This window comes from Nerophis lumbriciformis, linkage group LG10, assembly GCF_033978685.3.
Source record: "Nerophis lumbriciformis linkage group LG10, RoL_Nlum_v2.1, whole genome shotgun sequence".
In the NCBI taxonomy this organism is placed as follows: Eukaryota; Metazoa; Chordata; class Actinopteri; order Syngnathiformes; family Syngnathidae; genus Nerophis; species Nerophis lumbriciformis.
Genome location: NC_084557.2, coordinates 16,592,837 through 16,613,378, shown reverse-complemented (window position 1 = coordinate 16,613,378; position 20,542 = coordinate 16,592,837). Strand labels below are relative to the sequence as shown.

General features: G+C 40.2%; 1 protein-coding gene across 2 annotated transcripts in view; it reads right to left on the bottom strand.

The window, feature by feature from the left end:
- Window positions 1-346: 346 nt before the first annotated feature.
- slc23a4 (solute carrier family 23 member 4) overlaps window positions 347-20,542 on the bottom strand; it is a 35,631-nt gene continuing 15,435 nt past the window's right edge. Inside the window, exons 4-12 of one of the 2 annotated variants that reach the window (XM_061970168.1) lie at window positions 15,121-15,280; window positions 13,296-13,477; window positions 9,942-10,062; window positions 9,690-9,846; window positions 9,361-9,614; window positions 9,135-9,299; window positions 8,949-9,057; window positions 7,413-7,508; window positions 350-1,730 (exon numbers count right to left, since the gene is read on the bottom strand). In XM_061970168.1, coding sequence (XP_061826152.1) covers window positions 1,468-1,730; window positions 7,413-7,508; window positions 8,949-9,057; window positions 9,135-9,299; window positions 9,361-9,614; window positions 9,690-9,846; window positions 9,942-10,062; window positions 13,296-13,477; window positions 15,121-15,280 — 1,507 coding nt within the window. In that variant the 3' untranslated portion in view covers window positions 350-1,467. Of the gene's footprint in view, window positions 1,731-7,412; window positions 7,509-8,948; window positions 9,058-9,134; window positions 9,300-9,360; window positions 9,847-9,941; window positions 10,063-13,295; window positions 13,478-15,120; window positions 15,281-20,542 lie in introns of both variants that reach the window. The other variant, XM_061970167.1, reaches the window with a different exon arrangement.

Sequence of the window (20,542 nt, the reverse complement as noted above, 5' to 3'; positions counted from 1 at the left end):
ACGAGGTTGGTACTAGGTGGGGATTGAACCAGGGACCCTCGGGTCGCGCACGGCCATTCTTCCACTGCGCCATGCCGTCCCAGGATGAGTAAAAAAATACGATCTAGACTGGGCTCATTAGTCTGGAGTGGGAAAAAAATCTGCATAGCAAAGCACATATACATATTACAACATACAACTCGAGACTTGCAACAGAGGGGAGGGGGTGGGGGCTACGGTGGCGGGCTGCAGCTCTTCAGGCGCTGCCCAGCCGTCCATCACCCCTATGGGATTTGTGGCAAGGGCGTTGGATGGGATGTGGGGTATGTGTGTGTGTGTGTGTGTGTGTGTGTGTGTGTGTGTGTGTGTGTGTGTGTGTGTGTGTGTGTGTGTGTGTGTGTGTGTGTGTGTGTGTGTGTGTGTGTTTATGTGTCACTCTCATTAAATTACATTGTAATATTGGAATAACTTGCACTTTGTTAATCAACTATTTATTTATGAGAAGTATATTTCATGTCGTATAGTCCATCCATCCATCCATTTTCTACCGTTTGTCCCTCTCAGGGTCTCGGGGATGTTGTATAGTATATTTGTGATATAGTTGTATGCATGTATTATTTACTGATTTCAATTGTGGTACAAACTGAGATCAGGAAGGGAACACATTATAAAGTGGAAAAGGGGCAAGATTAAATAAGATATTTTTCTTTCTACTCCTTTTCAGACACATTGTAATGAGGAAAATGGGAATATGTTCAATATATGTATCATATTGTAACTGTATGCATATTTGTAAAAAAACAACTTAACAGAACCCTGACCTCAACCCCATTAAATACCTTTAGGGGTAGAATAGGTTAGGATAAGATAGACTTTATTCATCCCGCAATAGGGAAATGATGTGGTTGCAGAGCAGAAAAGACATTAAAAAGTAAAACTTGTGGGGGGGGGGAATTGTGAGCCAGCATACCCCTCTTTCGGTGACTTCTGGACCTTACAAAGGTTCTTCTGGATGAACTGAAACGATTTTGAAACATATAAAAACATTTTAGAAAAGTGGACGGTTTTATAACTCAGAGGAACATTTTTAAACTTACTGTACCGTAATGATCAAGTGCCCCAGTATTGTTTGTTTTATGGATCCATGCCGCCCTCTAGCGGCTGAGTAGGCAATTACAAATAAAAAAAAAATGAAGAACTACAGTACAATAACAACAATTATTACTCTACTATCTGAACACAATAATTTGTTGCCATACTGTTCAAAAGACACACTAACAAAGCCGCTGTAAATATTTGAAAGTTATAAGCTCTATTATACTGAAGAAAACTGTTTGGGGACAAATACATCATCAAGTTGCTCATAAAATGCAACATATTTAATTATAAATGATATTATAAATCCAAGGTTCAAATTGAAGTGTCTCTATTGGCACTGTACGTACATGAAAATCCCCCAAAAATGGGCCGCTTGTGTGAGGTGACCGCTTAAAGATCAACTCCATTGATGACGTGTGAAGGCTCCGGATGTCGAAGCGTCGGTTCTTCAGACGTCGCGTTTGCTCCACATCCATCAGAGCTTTTTGGCGCAGCAGGTGGGCAGAATGGTAAGTAACGGATCCATGACGAGGACGAAAAGTACGAACTCAGGCCGAAAGGAAGACTGTAGACTTCTTCACTGTCCGGTGTGTTGCTGGTGCTGTCCTCGTGGGCGTTGTTCCAAGCCAGGATGCCTCGTTCCTGCTTGGTTCCTGTAATAAATATACATGCGTCAAATGTGTGCTTGGAATATGAGTCTTGCCTGAAGCATCAGAATAAAATAAACTGTTGTTTACCAACACACTTATGAAAGTTGGTAAATTTCAATAAAATGTGAATAAGTGGACCAACAAAAACACGATTGGAACCAAAATAAGCCAAGATAAAGGCACCAAACACAAGTCTTGCCATCAGTAAGTCTTGAAAGTAATGTTTATTCATTTTAGTGCGTTAAAAAGTTTTTGTCATGGCCTGCCACAAATATAGTTGGTTCGACCTGTTTAATCCTCACTCAAAATCACTTTGTGATGGGACTGTCTGTGAATGTAGTTTGTATTTACGCAAACTGTCCGCCCACAAAATCAAGTGCAATAAACATCACATAGAAACATATTTCATCCATTCACCACATCCCAGATTTTTGGGGATATGAAGAGTTCAGACGCAATACACAGATAACATTATGTTCCTTGTTTTGAGTGAATCAATGTTGTTTGTGGAGCTTTTCATGAAACAGCCATCATGTTGATATGGGGTTGTAACGGAATCGTTTCTAACAATTAAAAAAGTTCAAATTTCTTACAAATATGGAATTTTTTATAATTTTGTAAAAATGTTGCAGCACAAACAGACAACTCCAAACAGACTAATTCTATATGGTGCTGGCGTGACCCTAAAAATTACTGAAAACAGACCAGTCTTTTTTTTCCCCACAGGAATGCTTATTTCTCGACTGTAGTTAATTCATTTGGTTGAGGTAGTCTACGACGTCCTCCCCAGCCCATCCAACCTGCACACCTGGGGTTTGGCTGATACACCAGAATGCATAATTGCCAACCCTCCCGGATTTTCCGGGAGACTCCCCAAAATCTCCCGAAATTCATGCGGACCTGAGTGACGTGTCGACAGCCTGTTTTCACGTCCGCTTTCCCACAATATAAACAGCGTGCCTGCCCAATGACGTTATAACTGTAGAATGATCGAGGGCCAGTTCTTGGTTTCTTATGTGGGTTTATTGTTAGGCAGTTTCATTAACGTCCTCCCAGCGCGGTAACAACACACAACAACAGCAGTCACGTTTTCGTCTACCGTAAAGCAGTTCGTCTGCCGTAAACAGCAATGTTGTGACACTCTTAAACAGGACAATACTGCCATCTACTGTACATGCATATGTGACAATAACATCTAGGGCTTTTAGAGAGTGCAGTGCACAACTGCGCACACAACAAGGAGACGAAGCAGAATGCATCATCAGAGAGGGTGTTCAGCATGGTTAGAAAAATAGTGACAGAGAATAGAACAAGGATGGACAATTCAACCCTTAACTCAACAATGAGTAGATGAGTGTTATGTGTGTGTATATGTTGGAAATAAATGAACACTGAAATTCAAGTATTTCTCTTATATATATATATATATATATATATATATATATATATATATATATAAAATAAAATAAATATAAATATATATAGCTAGAATTCACTGAAAGTCAAGTATTTCTTATATATATACATATATATGAAATACTTGACTTGGTGAATTTTAGCTGTAGATATACTCCTCCCCTCTTAAACACGCCCCCAACCACGCGACCGGCCCCCCACCTCCCGAAATCGGAGGTCTCAAGGTTGGCAAGTATGCCAGAATGTGCCCTGTGCAAGAGAAAGGGAACTCTTGAGCACATCTTGAACTGCTGCCCAAAAGCTTTAGGGGAAGGCCGGTATCGCTGGCGGCATAACCAGGTGCTCAAAACAATTGCGGAGAGCATCCAGGTTAACATCAGCAGCTGCCGGAGGTCAAAGCCTTCCAAGCTATCTATCAGCTTCTTTAGGGCCGGAGGGAAACCAGAAAGGTCTTCCAGAGTAGCATTAGGGCTTCTGAACACCACCCAGGATTGGCAGCTGAAAGTGGATAAACAGCTTAAGTTCCCTCAGCATGTAGTCAATACCACCCTGAGACCTGACATTGTCGTGGTATCTGAGTCAACAAAGAACCTGGTCATGTTAGACATCACTGTGCCATGGGAAGACCAAATGGAGGAAGCGTTTGAGCGCAAGAGGGAGAAATATGAAGGCCTTGTTAGCAACTGCCACAATCAAGGCTGGAAGGCAAGGTACTTAGCTGTGGAGGTAGGATGCAGAGGCTACGCAGGGCAGTCCCTCTACAGGGCCTACACTGCACTCGGCATCACGGGTGAGAAAAGAAGAAGGGCTATCGGCAACAGCACAGAAGCTGCAGAGAAGTCTTCGAGGTGGCTCTGGATCAAACGAGCGGATCCGTGGACAAATGCTGCTAGGGCACAAGCTGAGGCTTGATCAACCTCAGCTGGGTCACCTGAAGGAGGGTGTCTGATGTTTCGAAAGACCCGAAACACCTAATTGGATCAGGAACATCACTGATTATGTGCCCTAGCTTAGCATCAGAAGATGTATCGTTACAACTTTCATCCTAAAAAAAACACCTTTTTTGGGTGACCCTGGATCCTGGATCCCCTGTCCAGGATTTACATTAATCATTGCTTCACATTATTACATTGACGACTGCATCACAAGACAACAACAGCAGAGTAAACGCCCGATTCAATTCGTCATTGGAGAGAGGCTGCACACACATCAAGTACATTATGTACGTAGCCGATATACAGGATTTTTTCCACCTCCCTGTGTCCACCTTTCTTGTCTCGGACCGCTCAGATTTATCAGGACAGCAACTCTTTTTGCGGCTAATAGGCCATACTTGCCAACCTTGAGACCTCCAATTTCGGGGGGGGGGGGGCGTGGTTGGGGGCGTGGTTAAGAAGGGAGGAGTATATTGACAGCTAGAATTCACCAAGTCAAGTATTTCATATATATATATATATATATATATATATATATATATATATATATATATATATATATATATATCTACATCCTGAAAATATGCAAACAAAACTGTGTTTAGATAATTGATACTTCAAACTTGCATAAATAAATATTAAGGAATATAACATAACTTGACTTCTGAGAGCTTCAAAATGTAATGAATAAAATGTTAAAGTTGTTGATAAACAAGCAATTATTTTAATAATTAAATATGGTCATTTTAAATGAATTATCATGATCATTTAAAATTAATTATTTTAAATATGTTCATTTTAATGTATAATTCTATGGCTGAATGTAATAAGGAGTCAGAAAAAATACAAATACAAATATAATTAATTTTGATGTTTTTAGCGAAATATAGTAAAAATGTTTTTGTTTTTTTTAATTAATATATATATTTATTTTTAGGTAAGATAAACATAATAATACAATTTATCTCTAGTCTGGATGATTTAGTTCTTGTCACCCTGTTGTCCTCCCGTCATGAAAAAAGGCAGACCTCACCCAGGTCGTATGGCGCTGGAGAGGGCGTGGCCTCCAGCTCCGGCTGAAAATCGGGAGTTTTTCGGGAGAATATTTGTCCCGGGAGGTTTTCGGGAGAGGTGCTGAATTTCGGGAGTCTCCCGGAAAATTCGGGAGGGTTGGCAAGTATGCAGTAGGCGAAGTCACCACGCACTCACTGATTTCATCAAAGTTACTCTTTAATTTAGTTACAATCACAGCAAAGCAGACAGGAAGCGGGCGAACATCAGTGCCAATGTTGGGCGCCGTCATCAAATTTTGATGCACTGATTTGTCCTGATTGGATTTGTCTGTCTGTGCCGCAAAGACACAAATAAGTTGTCGCTGTCTGAAGTAAAACGGAATATTCAACTTTGAAATGCAAAAGACAGGTCGCGTTTGCAGGAAATATGATTTTACCCCCAGGTAGAGAATGGTGTAAACCAGACCTGGGCATTCTGCGGCCCGCGGGCCACATCCGGCCCTTTGTACGTCCCTGTCCGGCCCGAGTGAGGCCAATCATAAATTACAAAATACATTTTAAAGAGTATCTATCCTCCTTCAAAACTGCAATAAAAGTTCACCTCCAGGCAGTTACAACCCTAAACTAACACTCTCCCCGGATTGTTAATAATAAAATGTAAACAATCAAATGCAGATACCTTTTCTTATGCCTTCTGATCTCTCTCTCTCTCTCTCTCTCTCTCTCTCTCTGCCCACTACTTGCTGTCCATATCCTACCAAGTCAGACCTACACTGTTCCAATATCCATTTCTCTGTTCTCAATTGTAGATGACTGATGATAACAACCAAACCTAACCCCCCCCCCCTTCCACACCCCGGATTGTAAATAATGTAAATAATTCAATGTGATTATCTTGTGTGATGACTGTATCTGATAGTATATATCTGTATCATGAATCAATTTAAGTGGACCCCGACTTAAACAAGTTGAAAAACTTATTCGGGTGTTACTATTTAGTGGTCATTTGTACGGAATTTGTACTTCACTGTGCAACCTATCCCAAGTTTCTCAAAGGGCTGCACAAGCCACAATGACATCCTCGTTACAGAGCCCACATAAGGGCAAGGAAAAACTCAACCCAGTGGGACGTCTGTGAATGACGTAAAAAAAATAACAGAATGAAATAGAAGATTTTATTTATTTGTCTGATTTGTTCAATGTTGATTCATATTGCCATGTGTAGGCCAACTCGCTCTTAGGGGGCAGCCCCAGAAGGCTAATCAATGAGCTTGTGGGCGTTCTAAAGGGACAAGTTTTGTTCCGCCTGGCACAAGTGTTTGACTTGTCTCTATTTAATAACGTAACGTTCTTTTTGGACATGTGACAATAACTGCCTTTTGAAAAAGTGCAGAGGACATGCCCCTCTCTCCCCAAATTCCACCCATGATTTCAAACTATGACGTGAATGTATGCATTTAAAAAGCAAGTGGCAAATACTTTCGTCAAATTACAACAAGAACATAGTGAATCATTGTTAATGGATTGATCTTCTCAACAAGTATCCATTTTAGGGTTAGGTGACACTTTCCTTACTGTAACTTACTTCCCACGCATTAATTATGGTTCCTTACAAACACAGCATTGCAAATTTGATTTTCAAACACAACATTCAATTTGTATTTTTCAATAATTGGAGCTTTATATTGGGAGATTTTCCTTCATTAGACATTATTGCATTTCTTTTCTCCTAGCAAAAGGCAAAGATCACACCACAGGTAGGTGGCGCTATGCATCATAACTTCTTCATGAGCAACAAATACGTTTTGTGCTATTAGAGACTGTGACATGAAAGCACGTATTTTAAACAAACTGTGGATGTTAGGAAAAGTAGTTAGCAAAGAGGCTAGTGCTAATGCTAACACATAATTATGTCATGACTTGACTGGTCCAGGTACAGCAAAACTATAAAGTAATAATATACCTACTAATGTGGGGAACCTGGGGTCACAATAAAAAAAACACACTTACACAGACGTATATCTTTTTCCTTAATTAAAGTTGGTGTACTTTTAAATAATAGTAAAAAGAAAAAAACATTTGATAAAAATGTAATTTAAATGTAAAAGCTGATTGGAATGCAAACAGTTTCTTTATAATACCTGCACTTTTTTTCACATTTAGATTCATTTTAGCATACCAAAATTCAATTAACTGACACTATTATTAAAAAACAACAGATATGTCAAGCAAAACAGCAGATTACATTAAACATAATTATTTGTTGATGCATATTTAACACAAATACATGTTCTGCTAATTTAGTATTAAAACATTATTACCTGGAACTGTGTTGTCTAGTAAGAAGCCAAAGAAGCCTCCAACAAACATACTTGTTGTTAGAAGAACCTGCAGCAACTGGTCTAGCTCAGTCACACCTGCACACAAAGACAACACTTTTCAATTTCTTCAAGTCACAATTTGCAACCTGCTTTAAAGGGGAACTGCATTTTTTTTGGAACGTTGCCCATCATTCACAATTCTTATGTAAGGCAAGAACACATATATATTTTTAATTATTTTTTTGCATTCTAATTTGTAATAATCGGCTCGTTCAAGGTGGCTAGCAATGGTGCTAATGGGAGTAATCCATTTTGCCTCTAAAACCAAAAAACGCCAATGATAATACATTTACATTTCGTGACCCGAATGTTAACCAAGTACTAGCAATATTGTTATTATAAGTGTTTGCTCAGACAAACTGCTGTTTATTATCGCATGTTGGCTGGTGAAAGTTAATTCTAGATTATTAATCATGCCTCTCACCCGGATAGAAAAAGGTTGTGGTCATAGACTGAGAAGTTGGTCATTCGGAAATAGTGAGAAAGACACAATAAGACGCTAGTTTGCCTCACCGGCTTTTTTTTTTAAAAACCCTTTGCTTAATTCTTCATCTAAACGGAGAGATTTAAACATTTCATCAGTCGGCATCCTAGTGAGGGCAGACATTGTACAGAAAGTGATTATTTTATTATGTTTTTAGTCTTTCATGAAGTCTGCCATCCTTAGTGGTGTTGTTGTTGAAGGAAAAAGTGAACGCTATGAAATTAATTTGCCGCTGGATGCTTAAATTTTGCAAAATACGGAAAAATTACATGTTATTATGAATATGCCTGTTACTACCGTATTTTTCGGACTATAAGTCGCAGTTTTTTTCATGGTTTGGCCGGGGGTGCGACTTATACTCAGGAGCAACTTATGTGTGAAATTATTAACACATTACCGTAAAATATCAAATAATATTATTTAGCTCATTCAGGTAAGAGACTAGACGTATAAGATTTCATGGGATTTAGCGATTAGTGAGTGACAGATTGTTTGGTAAACGTATAGCATGTTCTATATGTTATAGTTATTTGAATGACTCTTACCATAATATGTTACGTTAACATACCAGGCACGTTCTCAGTTGGTTATTTATGCCTCATATAACGTACACTTATTCAGCCTGTTGTTCACTATTCTTTATTTATTTTAAATTGCCTTTCAAATGTCTATTCTTGGTGTTGGGTTTTATCAAATACATTTCCCCAAAAAATGCGACTTATATATGTTTTTTTCCTTCTTTATTATGCATTTTCGCCAGGTGCAACTTATACTCCGGTGCGACTTATACTCCGAAAAATACGGTACATTACCTATATACTTACAGCATGTATATAAAACGATGATGGAGGTGTTTTTATTTGACAGTAAAATGCATAAAAAAAGAGAAAAACAAATGTGTTCTTATCTCACATAAGGATTGTAAATGATAGGCAAAACTCCAAAAAAAAAGTGCAGTTCCCATTTAAAACATTATAATCATAGCTTTGTACCTGTAGAAATAGCTCTTGGGTTCTTTAATATCCAGTTAGGTATAACCAGACCCGAGAACATGGAGAAACCAAAAACGAAGATGTTGCGAGATGAATTCAAGTCTGTATACTAAAAAGCAAAACGCATAAAAATACAGAGATAGCAAAAATAAGAAGTTAAAAATAGGAAATTTTAGTCACGCCCACCTGAAGAGTCGAAATTCCTGCCGCAGAAATGACCCCAAACATAACCATGAACATACCCCCGATGACGGGTGATGGGATGGTGGCAAATATGGCTCCCATTTTGCCAAACACACCGATGGCTATCATGAAGATGCCCCCAGCGACGATCACCATGCGACTTCCAACCTGCAGCGGGAATTGAGGAATGCATGCAAACATCCAATACGGAAAATCTTCCCAAGCTTACCTTTGTGATGCCAAGGGCTCCGACATTCTCACTGTAGGAGGTGGTACCATTTCCTGTCCCCCAGGCCCCAGCCAGCAGACACCCCAGCCCCTCTATTCCAATCCCTCTGTTGATGGCATGTTTAGGTGGAGGTGGAGCCCCCGATAACTTGGCGCATGCATGGTAGTCTCCAACAGACTCGATCATGGAGGAAATCACACCTGCCAAAATGCCAACCACCCCTGCCAGGCTGACAGTGGGCATCCCCCATTGACCTAAGTCAACAGGGAGGGACTTGGTGTGCATAAATGCAATCATTAGCCTGTTCTTAACATGTACCATCTTCTTACCAGGGTAGGGGAACAAGATCCAGGGGGCTTTGCTCACTACATCTCCCTTTAAGTCCGTACGAGCCAGGTACCCATACTGGCCAGGGTCAGAGGGAAGTACGTTAAAGGTACTTAAAACATAGCAGAGCAGCCAGGACAAGCCGATTCCGAGCAGAACCTAAAAGGAAAACCCAAATCTTCGAGTATAATGTGCTTTTTCATATTTCTGTTTTGTTTTGAAAAAAGACAACACAAAATGCCTTTTCAACATACAGGGAGAATCTGGAAGACGTAAACACGGCGAGTGCGTAATTTTTTATCCTTGCCGTATGTCGGGAAAGACACAGGAATATGACGAAGGTACTGCGAGAAAATGATGATCAGTGCTGTGGTCCTAAATGAAAGAAGGAGACAATACAGCACATTTGCAAAACAAAGTTAAGTACTAAGTTTGCTTCTTGGAAGACTTGAATAGGATGTCTTGCTCTGCTTTTTAGGGGAATACAGCTTGACAACATGCTTTAATTCAAAGGACAGTTCAAACGCCTATATGTACGAACGCTTCATTCCTTTATTTTGCATGCTGCTTGAAGCCGTCGGAGGCTGCCTTTTTGATGACATCACTTCCTGTACACTTGAGCAGCGCCGTTTTGAAGAGGTGTGACCCCCTACGTCACACCTTGTTCTTGTTTGCGGATGACTCGGCCTTGCTGGTATCAGACAAGGACGAGTCACAGGTGGAGAAAATCCTCAGTGCTGAACTCTGTAGAATTTGCACCTGGCTCGCTGACAACAAGCTATCCATACACTTGGGTAAAACGGAATCGATCCTATTTGGGTCCCACATCAACCTTAAGAAAGTCAATGACTTCGCTATAAAAGTGGGTGGCATTGTTATCACCAGGAAAGATGAGGTCACCTACCTAGGTTCCATTCCAGAGGCTAATCTTTCCTGTGATAAAATGGCAATCAAGGTAATCAAAAAGGTCAACCAACGATCGAGATTTGTCTATAGAATCTCCTCTCTGGTCAACAAAAGCACCATGAGGATTCTGGCGGGAACTCTCGTTCAACCCTTTTTCGATTACGCATGCACCTCCTGGTACTCTAGCACCTCCAAAACCCTCAAATCTAAACTCCAAACATCCCAGAACAAGCTAGTCAGATTACTTCTAGACCTCCACCCCAGATCCCACCTCACTCCTACCCACTTCTCCAAAGTGGGCTGGCTCAGGGTTTAGGACAGAGTAAAACAACTTGCACTGAGCCTAGTCTATAAAATCTGCTACACCTCCCTGATACCGAAGTACATGTCAAACTACTTCCTTAACGTAAATGACCGCCATAACCACAACACCAGGGGGAGCTCCACTAACCACGTTAAACCCAGATTCCGAACTAACAAAGGTCTTAACTCATTCTCTTTCTATGCCACATAGAAAAAGGAAAGCGCTCCCAACAGGTATAAAAGAAAGTGCATCTCTATCCTCCTTCAAAACCGCAATAAAAGTTCACCTCCAGGCAGCTACAACCCTAAACTAACACCCTCCGCGGATTGCTAATAATCAAATGTAAACAATCAAATGCAGATACTTTTTCTTATGCCTTCTGATCTCTCTCTCTCTCTCTCTCTCTCTCTCTCTGTCTCTCTCTCTCTCTCTCTCTCTCTCTCTCTGCCCACTGCTTGCTGTCCATATCCTACCAAGTCAGACCTACACTGTTCCAATATCCATTTCTCTGTTCTCAATTGTTGATGACTGATGATAACAACCAAACCAAACCCCCCCCCTCCACATACCGGATTGTAAATAATGTAAATAATTCAATGTGATTATCTTGTGTGATGACTGTATTATGATGATAGTATATATCTGATAGTATATATCTGTATCATGAATCAATGTGGACCCCGACTCAAACAAGTTGAAAAACTTATTCGGGTGTTACCATTTAGTGGTCAATTGTATGGAATATGTACTTCACTGTGCAACCTACTAATAAAAGTCTCAATCTCAATCAATCAAAACATCCTGTTTACATCCTGTACACACAGGCGCAGCTATTTCGAAGAGCTTCGACCGCGAGCGGCACTTCTGACGTGTTTATTTCTGCAATTGTTGTAACTTGCACCAATCAGAGCTGTGTCAGCCTGTGTCAGAGATCGTTTTGTGTGATCAGAAATGCTTTAAATGTGTCCAAACTCTCACAGTCTCACTGTATAGCTTTGGGTTGCGAAACAGCCGCTTTGAGCTAGCGTTTTAGCTAGTTAGCTTCCAACTTGCAGCCCCTTCAGTTCTAGGATTTTATCAGTGAAGGGGGATTTGTCTCTATTTGTGATTAGACCGAAAAATATGCCACAGCGAACATTTATTGCAGCGAAAGTGAAGGCACTACCAGGACACAAGCCGATGAAGGATCACCTCATACAGCTAGTTTGTGAAGTGAAGTGAATTATATTTATATAGCGCTTTTCTCTAGTGACTCAAAGCGCTTTACACAGTGAAAACCCAATATCTAAGTTAAATTTAAACCAGTGTGGGTGGCACTGTGAGCAGGTGGGATCGAACCTGGAACCCTCAAGTTGCTGGCACGGCCACTCTACCAACCGAGCTATACCGCCCCGTGCTAACAGTAGTGGTGGTTATGTGAAGCCACTGCTCATTTATCACTCCAAAACTCCCAGAGTGTTCAACAATGCCTCAAATATTCGCAGACACAAGATACAATGATTTTCCTGTTTTTGGATTTTTTTGTAGCCACATGGTGGTTAACATTTTGGAGCGCAACAACAAGACTTTTGTGTGTGTGTGCGTGTTGACATTTAAGCTTGCCGTAATGTTGTGTTGTTTGGATAAAACATATATATATATATATATATATATATAGTCAAGGTTTCTGTGGTTTATCCGTTATACAGTGCTCAATACCGGGGTAGAGCGGAATATACATTAGGTCAGGAAAAAACACAGAGGATGTTTCATCCCAACAAGCCAGGGCAATCCCCTGAAGAGAAGAATAAAACTGCAAAACTTGCTTGTAGGGATGAAATAGCCTCTGTGTTTTTTCCTGACCTAACGTGTATGTGTATATATATATATATATATATATATATATATATATATATATATATATATATATATATATATATATATATATATATATATATATATATATATATATATATATATATATATATGTCTTAAAAAAAAACATCTATGTCGGTGGCAGAGGGGTTAGTGCATCTGCCTCACAATACGAAGGTCCTGAGTAGTCGTGAGTTCAATCCCGGCCTCGGGATCTTTCTGTGTGGAGTTTGCATGTTCTCCCCGTGACTGCGTGGGTTCCCTCCGGGTACTCTGGCTTCCTCCCACCTCCAAAGACATGCACCTGGGGATAGGTTGATTGGCAACACTAAATTGGCCCTAGTGTGTGAATGTGAGTGTGAATGTTGTCTGTCTATCTGTGTTGGCCCTGCGATGAGGTGGCGACTTGTCCAGGGTGTACTCCGCCTTCCGCCCGATTGTAGCTGTATATATATATATATATATATATATATATATCAAATGAATCTATTTTTTTTAAAGATAAAAAAATAGTTTCAAAAGGCTATACATGATATAGACTTACAAGGAGGCAATACCCCAGTGGTTCCCAGCACTGGTGCCAGCAGAGTCGAAAAGAGACAGTCCAATGAGAGAGATGGTGGGGGCAATGGTGAGGGGTCCAATGAAGCGCATGAAGATGCCAATCAGACCAGAAAATCCAACAACCACCTGCAAGAGCGAGCCCACCATAATGGATCCCTGAACCTACAAGAAAAACATGGTGGATAAGAGTCATTAATCGCACAAGAATTTCAACTTTGTTGTTACATTTTTAGGAAATATATACATCGTAAAAGGTAGTAGCAGTAGTACCATACAACCAATAGTCAATAGTTAACAATGTGGGCTTTTTGATACCATATTATTCTATTTATCTTACTGTTTTATTTAGGGATTGTCAAAAACTAGGAGTTAACTCATTAATTACAAAAAAACATTACATAAATCATGCATACATGCAGATGAATCTCACAATTTATTTTGACTGGACATGCTCTTTTGACTTGACCATTACCTGGAAAAAACTACAACATGGCTGTCCCTTCCCCTCTTCCCTTTCAAACAAGGTACTTCTGAACTGATATTAAAGGGGTCATATTATGATTTTATTTCTACATTCAAAACACTTCCTTGTGGCCTACATGGCATGTAATAGTGGTTCTTTGGTGAAAATGTTGCATAGCTTAATTTTTACAGACCATCTTCAAACTGCTTTCTGACCATCTCTTCTTCATGTTGTAGTTTTTAGCGCTTCCATATGGAGTCTACTGACAGATATAAGTTCGAACTATAAGCTACTTTGTGTTAGAAATGGCAACAGCGGAGGATGCATGTGCATGTACGAGCCAATCTGCCCCACAACAGGAGGACAGAGAAAAAACTACAGTGTCGGACTACAATAGCGGACTCGAGCAAAGATCTGCGGGTAAATCTTTTTACCATATATGGAGATAACCACTGACATTGCAACTAGTAAAAACATCACAAAGTCTGCAAATTCCACACAGCTTGGTTGGAGAAAGTACAAAAGAAGGCAATGTTGTTTTATTACTATCGCCGCTATGCCTCCATGGTTTGATTTCAAATTTTTGGGAGATTCCAAACACACAAAAATTGGTAGCAATAGGTAAAAAAAGTTGGTTTTGCATAATAGGTCAACTTCAAGAAGTGATTGGTATGTTGGAATTTGTATTAATATTGATACTGTTGTTGATGTTATTCATTTTTGTTTGACTACTTTTGGATTTGTTGTGTCATGTTTGTGTGTCTTCTCAATTGCTCTGTTGATTGATATTCCTAATGTTGGAATTGGAATTGTATTATTGTGGTATTGTTGTGTATTATTTTGTTGGATTGATTAATAAAAAGGTAACATTTTAGTATGGGGAACATATTCACCATTAATTAGTTGCTTATTAAAGTAACAAAGACTTAATTTAGAGTTATTTGGACACTAGGGGAACATATAAGGGTTAGGGTTACTAATTAGCAATAATTCTGAGGTTATTGAGGGAAGACTCTTAGTTAATGGTTTACTGGTTGTATAATAAGGCCATGCAGAATAAGGTATTAATAAGTACTTAATAATGACTAATTAAGAGCCAATATGTTAATAATTTGCATATTAATAAGCAACTAATTAATGGTGAATATGTGTTCCCCATACTAAAGTGTTACAAATAAAAACAAACATTTAAAAAAAAAAAAAAAAAAATCATTGGTCATGTTTCAAAGTTTTTAGATCTTTATTCGATTTTTCCCTATTGTGTTTTAAGGAACTATTTCCTTTCTCGCTGATCTACCGTGTACGTATTTAACTGTGATGATTAGAAATGTGTATTACTCACTGCTCTCATTCTGCTCTGCCACACCTCTATGAATTCACTGGAGGACGTGTTGACAAGGGTTGCGTTCTTTGTCCAAGCAGGACACGTCCACTCTGGCGTGGACAGCATCGCCATACACGGTGCCAGCAATGTGAACGTCCCCCCTTGGAGAATCGGCAGTCTGGAAACAGGAGAAAAGAGAAAGAAGAGATGATTTGATTCATGTCTCATTGAGAGTGATGTCATGATGGATTGACGAGATGTACAGTGGAACCTTGATTTATGAACCTTTTATTGCACAATTTACAAACCACAGACCAAAATAAAATATGCTCTGTTGTACAAACTTTGTCTCAAGTGTATGAACGCTTCATCCACCCATTGTATGCCTCATAGAGTAGCCATTTTTGTGCCAGGCAGCACATCCATTGTGGGCAAGCTCATTCAGTCAGCACTACTGTGCTCAGTGCTACTTTGTGTGCTTCTGAAGTGTATTTTGCCATTTTACAGCATTTTTCGAGTTTTGCTAGCTCAATATGAGTCCAAAGAAAGCAATGGACCAGCGATGTGTGGTTTGAAACATTCAGAAAGTATCCACATCGTTGTCGACACTGCCTCCTCCCCCTACCTTACGCTGCAGGTGAAGTGGATTTTATTTTTTTAATCCGAAACATCGTAGTGACCTGTAGTGTTGTCCCGATACCGGTACCAAAATTGTTTCGATACTTTTCTAAATAAAGGGGACCACAAAAAATTGCATTATTGCCTTTATTTTAACAAAACATATTAGGGTACATTAAACATATGTTTCTTATTGCAAGTTTGTCCTTAAATAAAATAGTGAACATACAAGACAACTTGTCTTTTATAAGTAAGTAAGCAAACAAAAGCTCAAAATCTAGTCTGCTGACGTATGCAGACATTTTTTACATCGCTTAATTTGAAAGTCATTGTTAGGTTGACATTTCCAATTCCTAGGGCATCAACCACACTGCCGTCACCCAGTTTCACAGACTGTGATTTTGTGAACTGCTGGTATTCTTGAAGAATGTCTTTATCACATGTCATGTGTTTCGATGCACCAGAATCAATGAACCACTCAGCCTGTTGTGGTCTGTCACTGTTGGCATCCCTTGAGGGATGCAAAGAGGAATCTTTTTCTCCTCACACATCATGTGCTTAGCCTTGTGGATTTTCTCTTTTTTGTTTTGTTTTCAAAGTTGGACAATAGCTCTTGATATGACCTTCTCTACCACATTTGCCACATCTCCACGTGCTTTTGTCTGCTGCTCCCACTGTCTTGGAGCTATCCTGCACATTTCCCCGAAATTGTGATGACGTGGCTGATGCACCACCTGATGTAGCACCACAGGAATCATTAGCATTCACTCGCTTTTGCTCTTCATTTATTAATGCTTGCTGAACAACTTCAGTGTCATGTTGTCAATCTTTGTTTCTAGTGCAGTGACAATTGTAGCATAACTTGTGTTACAATTTGGTCTTCCTCTTCAATTACAGATCCAATTGCTGATAGCTGATCAGTTAGCTCCTTTGTTTGTTTTAAATGATCAGTTAAAGCCTCTCTTTCCTTCATTTCACATCTGAAATATCTTTTCTTCAGGAACAGTTCATTAGCCAAAGTATCCCTCTCAAAATGGGCTTTCAGCATGGTCCACGCCTCTTTGGGAGTTTGACAGCTTGTTATCAGGTACAACTGGGGTGTACTTACATTTAGCCCTGACATAGAGAACGCTTTCTCTCTCCGTCTTGTGAATTCTGCCTGTGCTGCTGCGTTAGCATCTGCGGCTAGCGTCTCCGTCTCCATTAGCATGACCCATAGTCCTTTAGCTTTTAGCAAGTGTTCCATCTGAAACTTCCATGTTGCCCAGTTCTCTGGTCCGCTTAGTCTGTCAATAAACAGCTTATCCTCCATTGTGAGTTCCCACAATACCGTTTATCTTCACACAAAGTCCGTGCACAACAGATTTTTAGCTATGATCTGGGCCCATAACCTGTTCTTTGGCAGAGTTTTTATTGACTGGCATGCACACACAGGTAATATAGCAAGTGCATATACAAAAGTGGAATGAAATGAACAAACAGTACAACAGTGCCATCTATTCATACTTGCAAACCCTCCCGAATTTTCCGGGAGACTCCCGAATTTCAGTGCCTCTCCCGAAAATCTCCCGATTTCCAGCCGGAAAACTATATTGGTGGCGTGCCTTAAAGGCACTGCCTTTAGCGTCGTCTCTCACCTGAAAAGGAGACTATTATATATGTCTCCGTTATCCATAGGTTTATCTATAACCCATACAATAGGCAGGCACGGAGCTATTTCTCAGCGTGTGTTTATTCCAGCCGGCACGTTAATACTGTACCGAATTGAGTGTCAAACTCTGGCCCGCGGGCCAAATTCGCCGTCTAATTTCACTTGGCCTTTGAGGCAATATCAAATTAACACTAGAGCTGGCCCGCCGATTATATACAGCAGCGGTGCCGCGGTAATACAACATAAACACAACAGAACAAATACCCAGAACCCTTTGCAGCCGACAAGGTGTGTGTGTGGGGGGGTTGGTGGTAGTGGGGGTGTATTTTGTAGCGTCCCGGAAGAGTTAGTACTGCAAAGGGTTCTGGGTATTTGTTCTGTTGTGTTTATGTTGCGTTACGGTGGGGATGTTCTCCCGAAACGTGTCATTCTTGTTTGGTGTGGATTCACAGTGGCATATATTTCTGACAGTGTTAAAGTTGTTTATACGGCCACCTTCAGTGTAACCTGTATTGCTGTTGATCAAGTATGCATGGCATTCACGTGTACATATCTTGTGACTGGGCCGGCACGTTGTTAGAATGGATGAAAAGCGGACGTGACGACAGCTCGTAGAGGACGTTAAAGGCAGTGCCTTTAAGGCACGCCCCCAAGACTGTGGTCCGGGTGGACTACGAGATATATTGACTGATGAACACCTTTGTTCAATAATGAAGGTTGCCTCAGCTCAAAGCCTGAGCCCCGACATTAATGAACTAGCATCCAAGAAAAGATGCCAGATATCTGGCTTGGGCACATCAGATTAGATCAGTGTGTTGCAAACTGAGCAGTTTAAAGTCCTGAATGGTTGGTTTATTCATTATTTTATTTTCAAATGTATTAGCCTGTGGAAAAAGTTAATGTTGATATTTACCCCAGAAGGCTGCAAATAGAAAAGAGGCATTCAATTTTTATTTAAATTGTATTTGATATGCCATTGATATTTTTCGTTATTATTATTATTATTTGAAACTCGATTTTGCATGTCACTATAAAGTTATATAAGCCTTGCTTGTTCAATATTCAATGCAAAACTTGTTTGGGTCCTTATTAAAAGGTTAATTTTCAACCTTGGCCCGCGGCTTTGTTCAGTTTTAAATTTTGGCCCACTCTGTATTTGAGTTTGACACCCCTGCTGTAGCGGCTGGCTACGGGGTGTTAGCCAATGACTTTGGCTGGAGGGGCGGGTGACTTCCGGGAGAGATAGGGAAGTTACATTGTTAATAGGGAGAGGGTGTTTGAGTTTTGCCGGTAAAAGGGATACACACACATTGGAGCTGTTGTGTGGTTGAATTACATCTTGTGCAATAAAGACAAGACAAACAAAGAAGTCGTATGAGCCTACATTCCTGGGATTATTACAATACACTGACACACAACATCCGGATTCCCATCATTCCTTTCTCATTTGCGAATGTTTTCAACAAATCCATGAAGGATATGTTACCGGATTCAGAGATAGCTCGCCAGTACTCAAATGGCAGAACAAAAGCTACTCAAATAGTGAAAGGTAAGCAGCAAGTACAGTACAGTTAGTAGAACAACTGTGTTTTCATTACTGTTTACTGTACTATATATATATAAGAAATACTTTAATTTCAGTGAATTCTAGCTATAAATATACTCCTCCTCCTTAACCCCGCTACCCGGCACCCCCACCCCCCCCCCCCCCCCCCCACCCCCCCGCCCACCCAATCTCCCAAATTTGGAGGTCTCAAGGTTGGCAAGTATGCATCTATTGGAAAAACTACTGCATTACAACAGACACGACGTGATGACGATGGGGGTGCGGGGGGGGTGGCGGACCGGTACTTTTCAGTGGTGGTATCGTACCGAATAGGATTCATTAGTATCGCGGTACTATACTAATACCGGTGTACCGTACAACCCTAGCTGCTAAAGTCAAAGAGTTGTGTGGCTTCAGAATGTGGGTGCACCACAGGGCTAGTGATAGTGTGTGTGTGCGTGTCGCAAAGGCGACTGAATACGAGGAAGACATTTCAGCTCGGTGTTGTTTTTACTTTGTCATTAAATAGAAAGTTGATCCATCACCCCATTGTTATGTGTGTTTCATATTATGTTCAAAGTGTACAAACTGACTAAAATAAGGACTTTTGTCAGGATTGGTTCTTATTATTACTGTTTACATTGTTTCTTATGGAGAATTGTGCTTCAATATACAAACATTTGTATTTACAAATCCTGTTCGAGAACCAATTAGGTTCGTAAATCAAAGTTCCTCTGCAGCTGTACGGTTTGCTTTGCAGTGACAATAAAGAATCCATGGTCATAGACAATCACAAGTCACAGTATCCCACTAGGTATCCACCAGTTTTAAGTTCCATATGTGTGATAGTGAAGTGAAGTGAATTATATTTATATAGCGCTTTTCTCAAGTAACTTAAAGCGGTTTACATAGTGAAACCCATCATCTAAGTCAGTGTTTTTCAACCTTTTCGGAGCCAAGGCACATTTTTGTTCATTGAAAAAATGCGGAGGCACACCACCAGCAGAAAACATAAAAAATGTAAACTCGGTAGTTGATATTGACAATAAAAAGTAATTGTTGTAATTGTTGATATGAATTCAAACCATAACCAACCACGCATCACCATAGCTCTTGTCTCAAAGTAAGTGTCACGACCTGTCACATCACGCCGTGACTTATTTGGAGTTTTGTGGTGTTTTCCTTGTGTAGTGTCTTGCGTTCCTATTGTGGTGGCTTCTCCTGTTTTGTTGGTATTTTCCTGTAGCAGTTTTCATGTCGCTATTCCCTGCACCTACTTTGTTTTAGCAATCAAGACAATTTTAGTTGTGCGGACGCTATCCTTCTTTGTGTGGAAATTGTTGATTGTCATGTCATGTACGGATGTACTTTGTGGATGCCGTCTGCTCCACACGCTGTAAGTCTTTGCTATCGTCCAGCATTCTGTTTTTGTTTACTTCGTAGCCAATTCAGTTTTACTTTCGTTTTCCATAGCCATCCCTAAGCTTCAATGCCTTTTTTAGGGGCACTCGCCTTTTGTTTATTTTTGGTTTAAGCATTAGATACGACGTTTACAAAGCAATTAGCTACCTGCTGTTACCTACTGATATGGAAGAGTATTACACGGTTACTATGCCGAGCTCTAG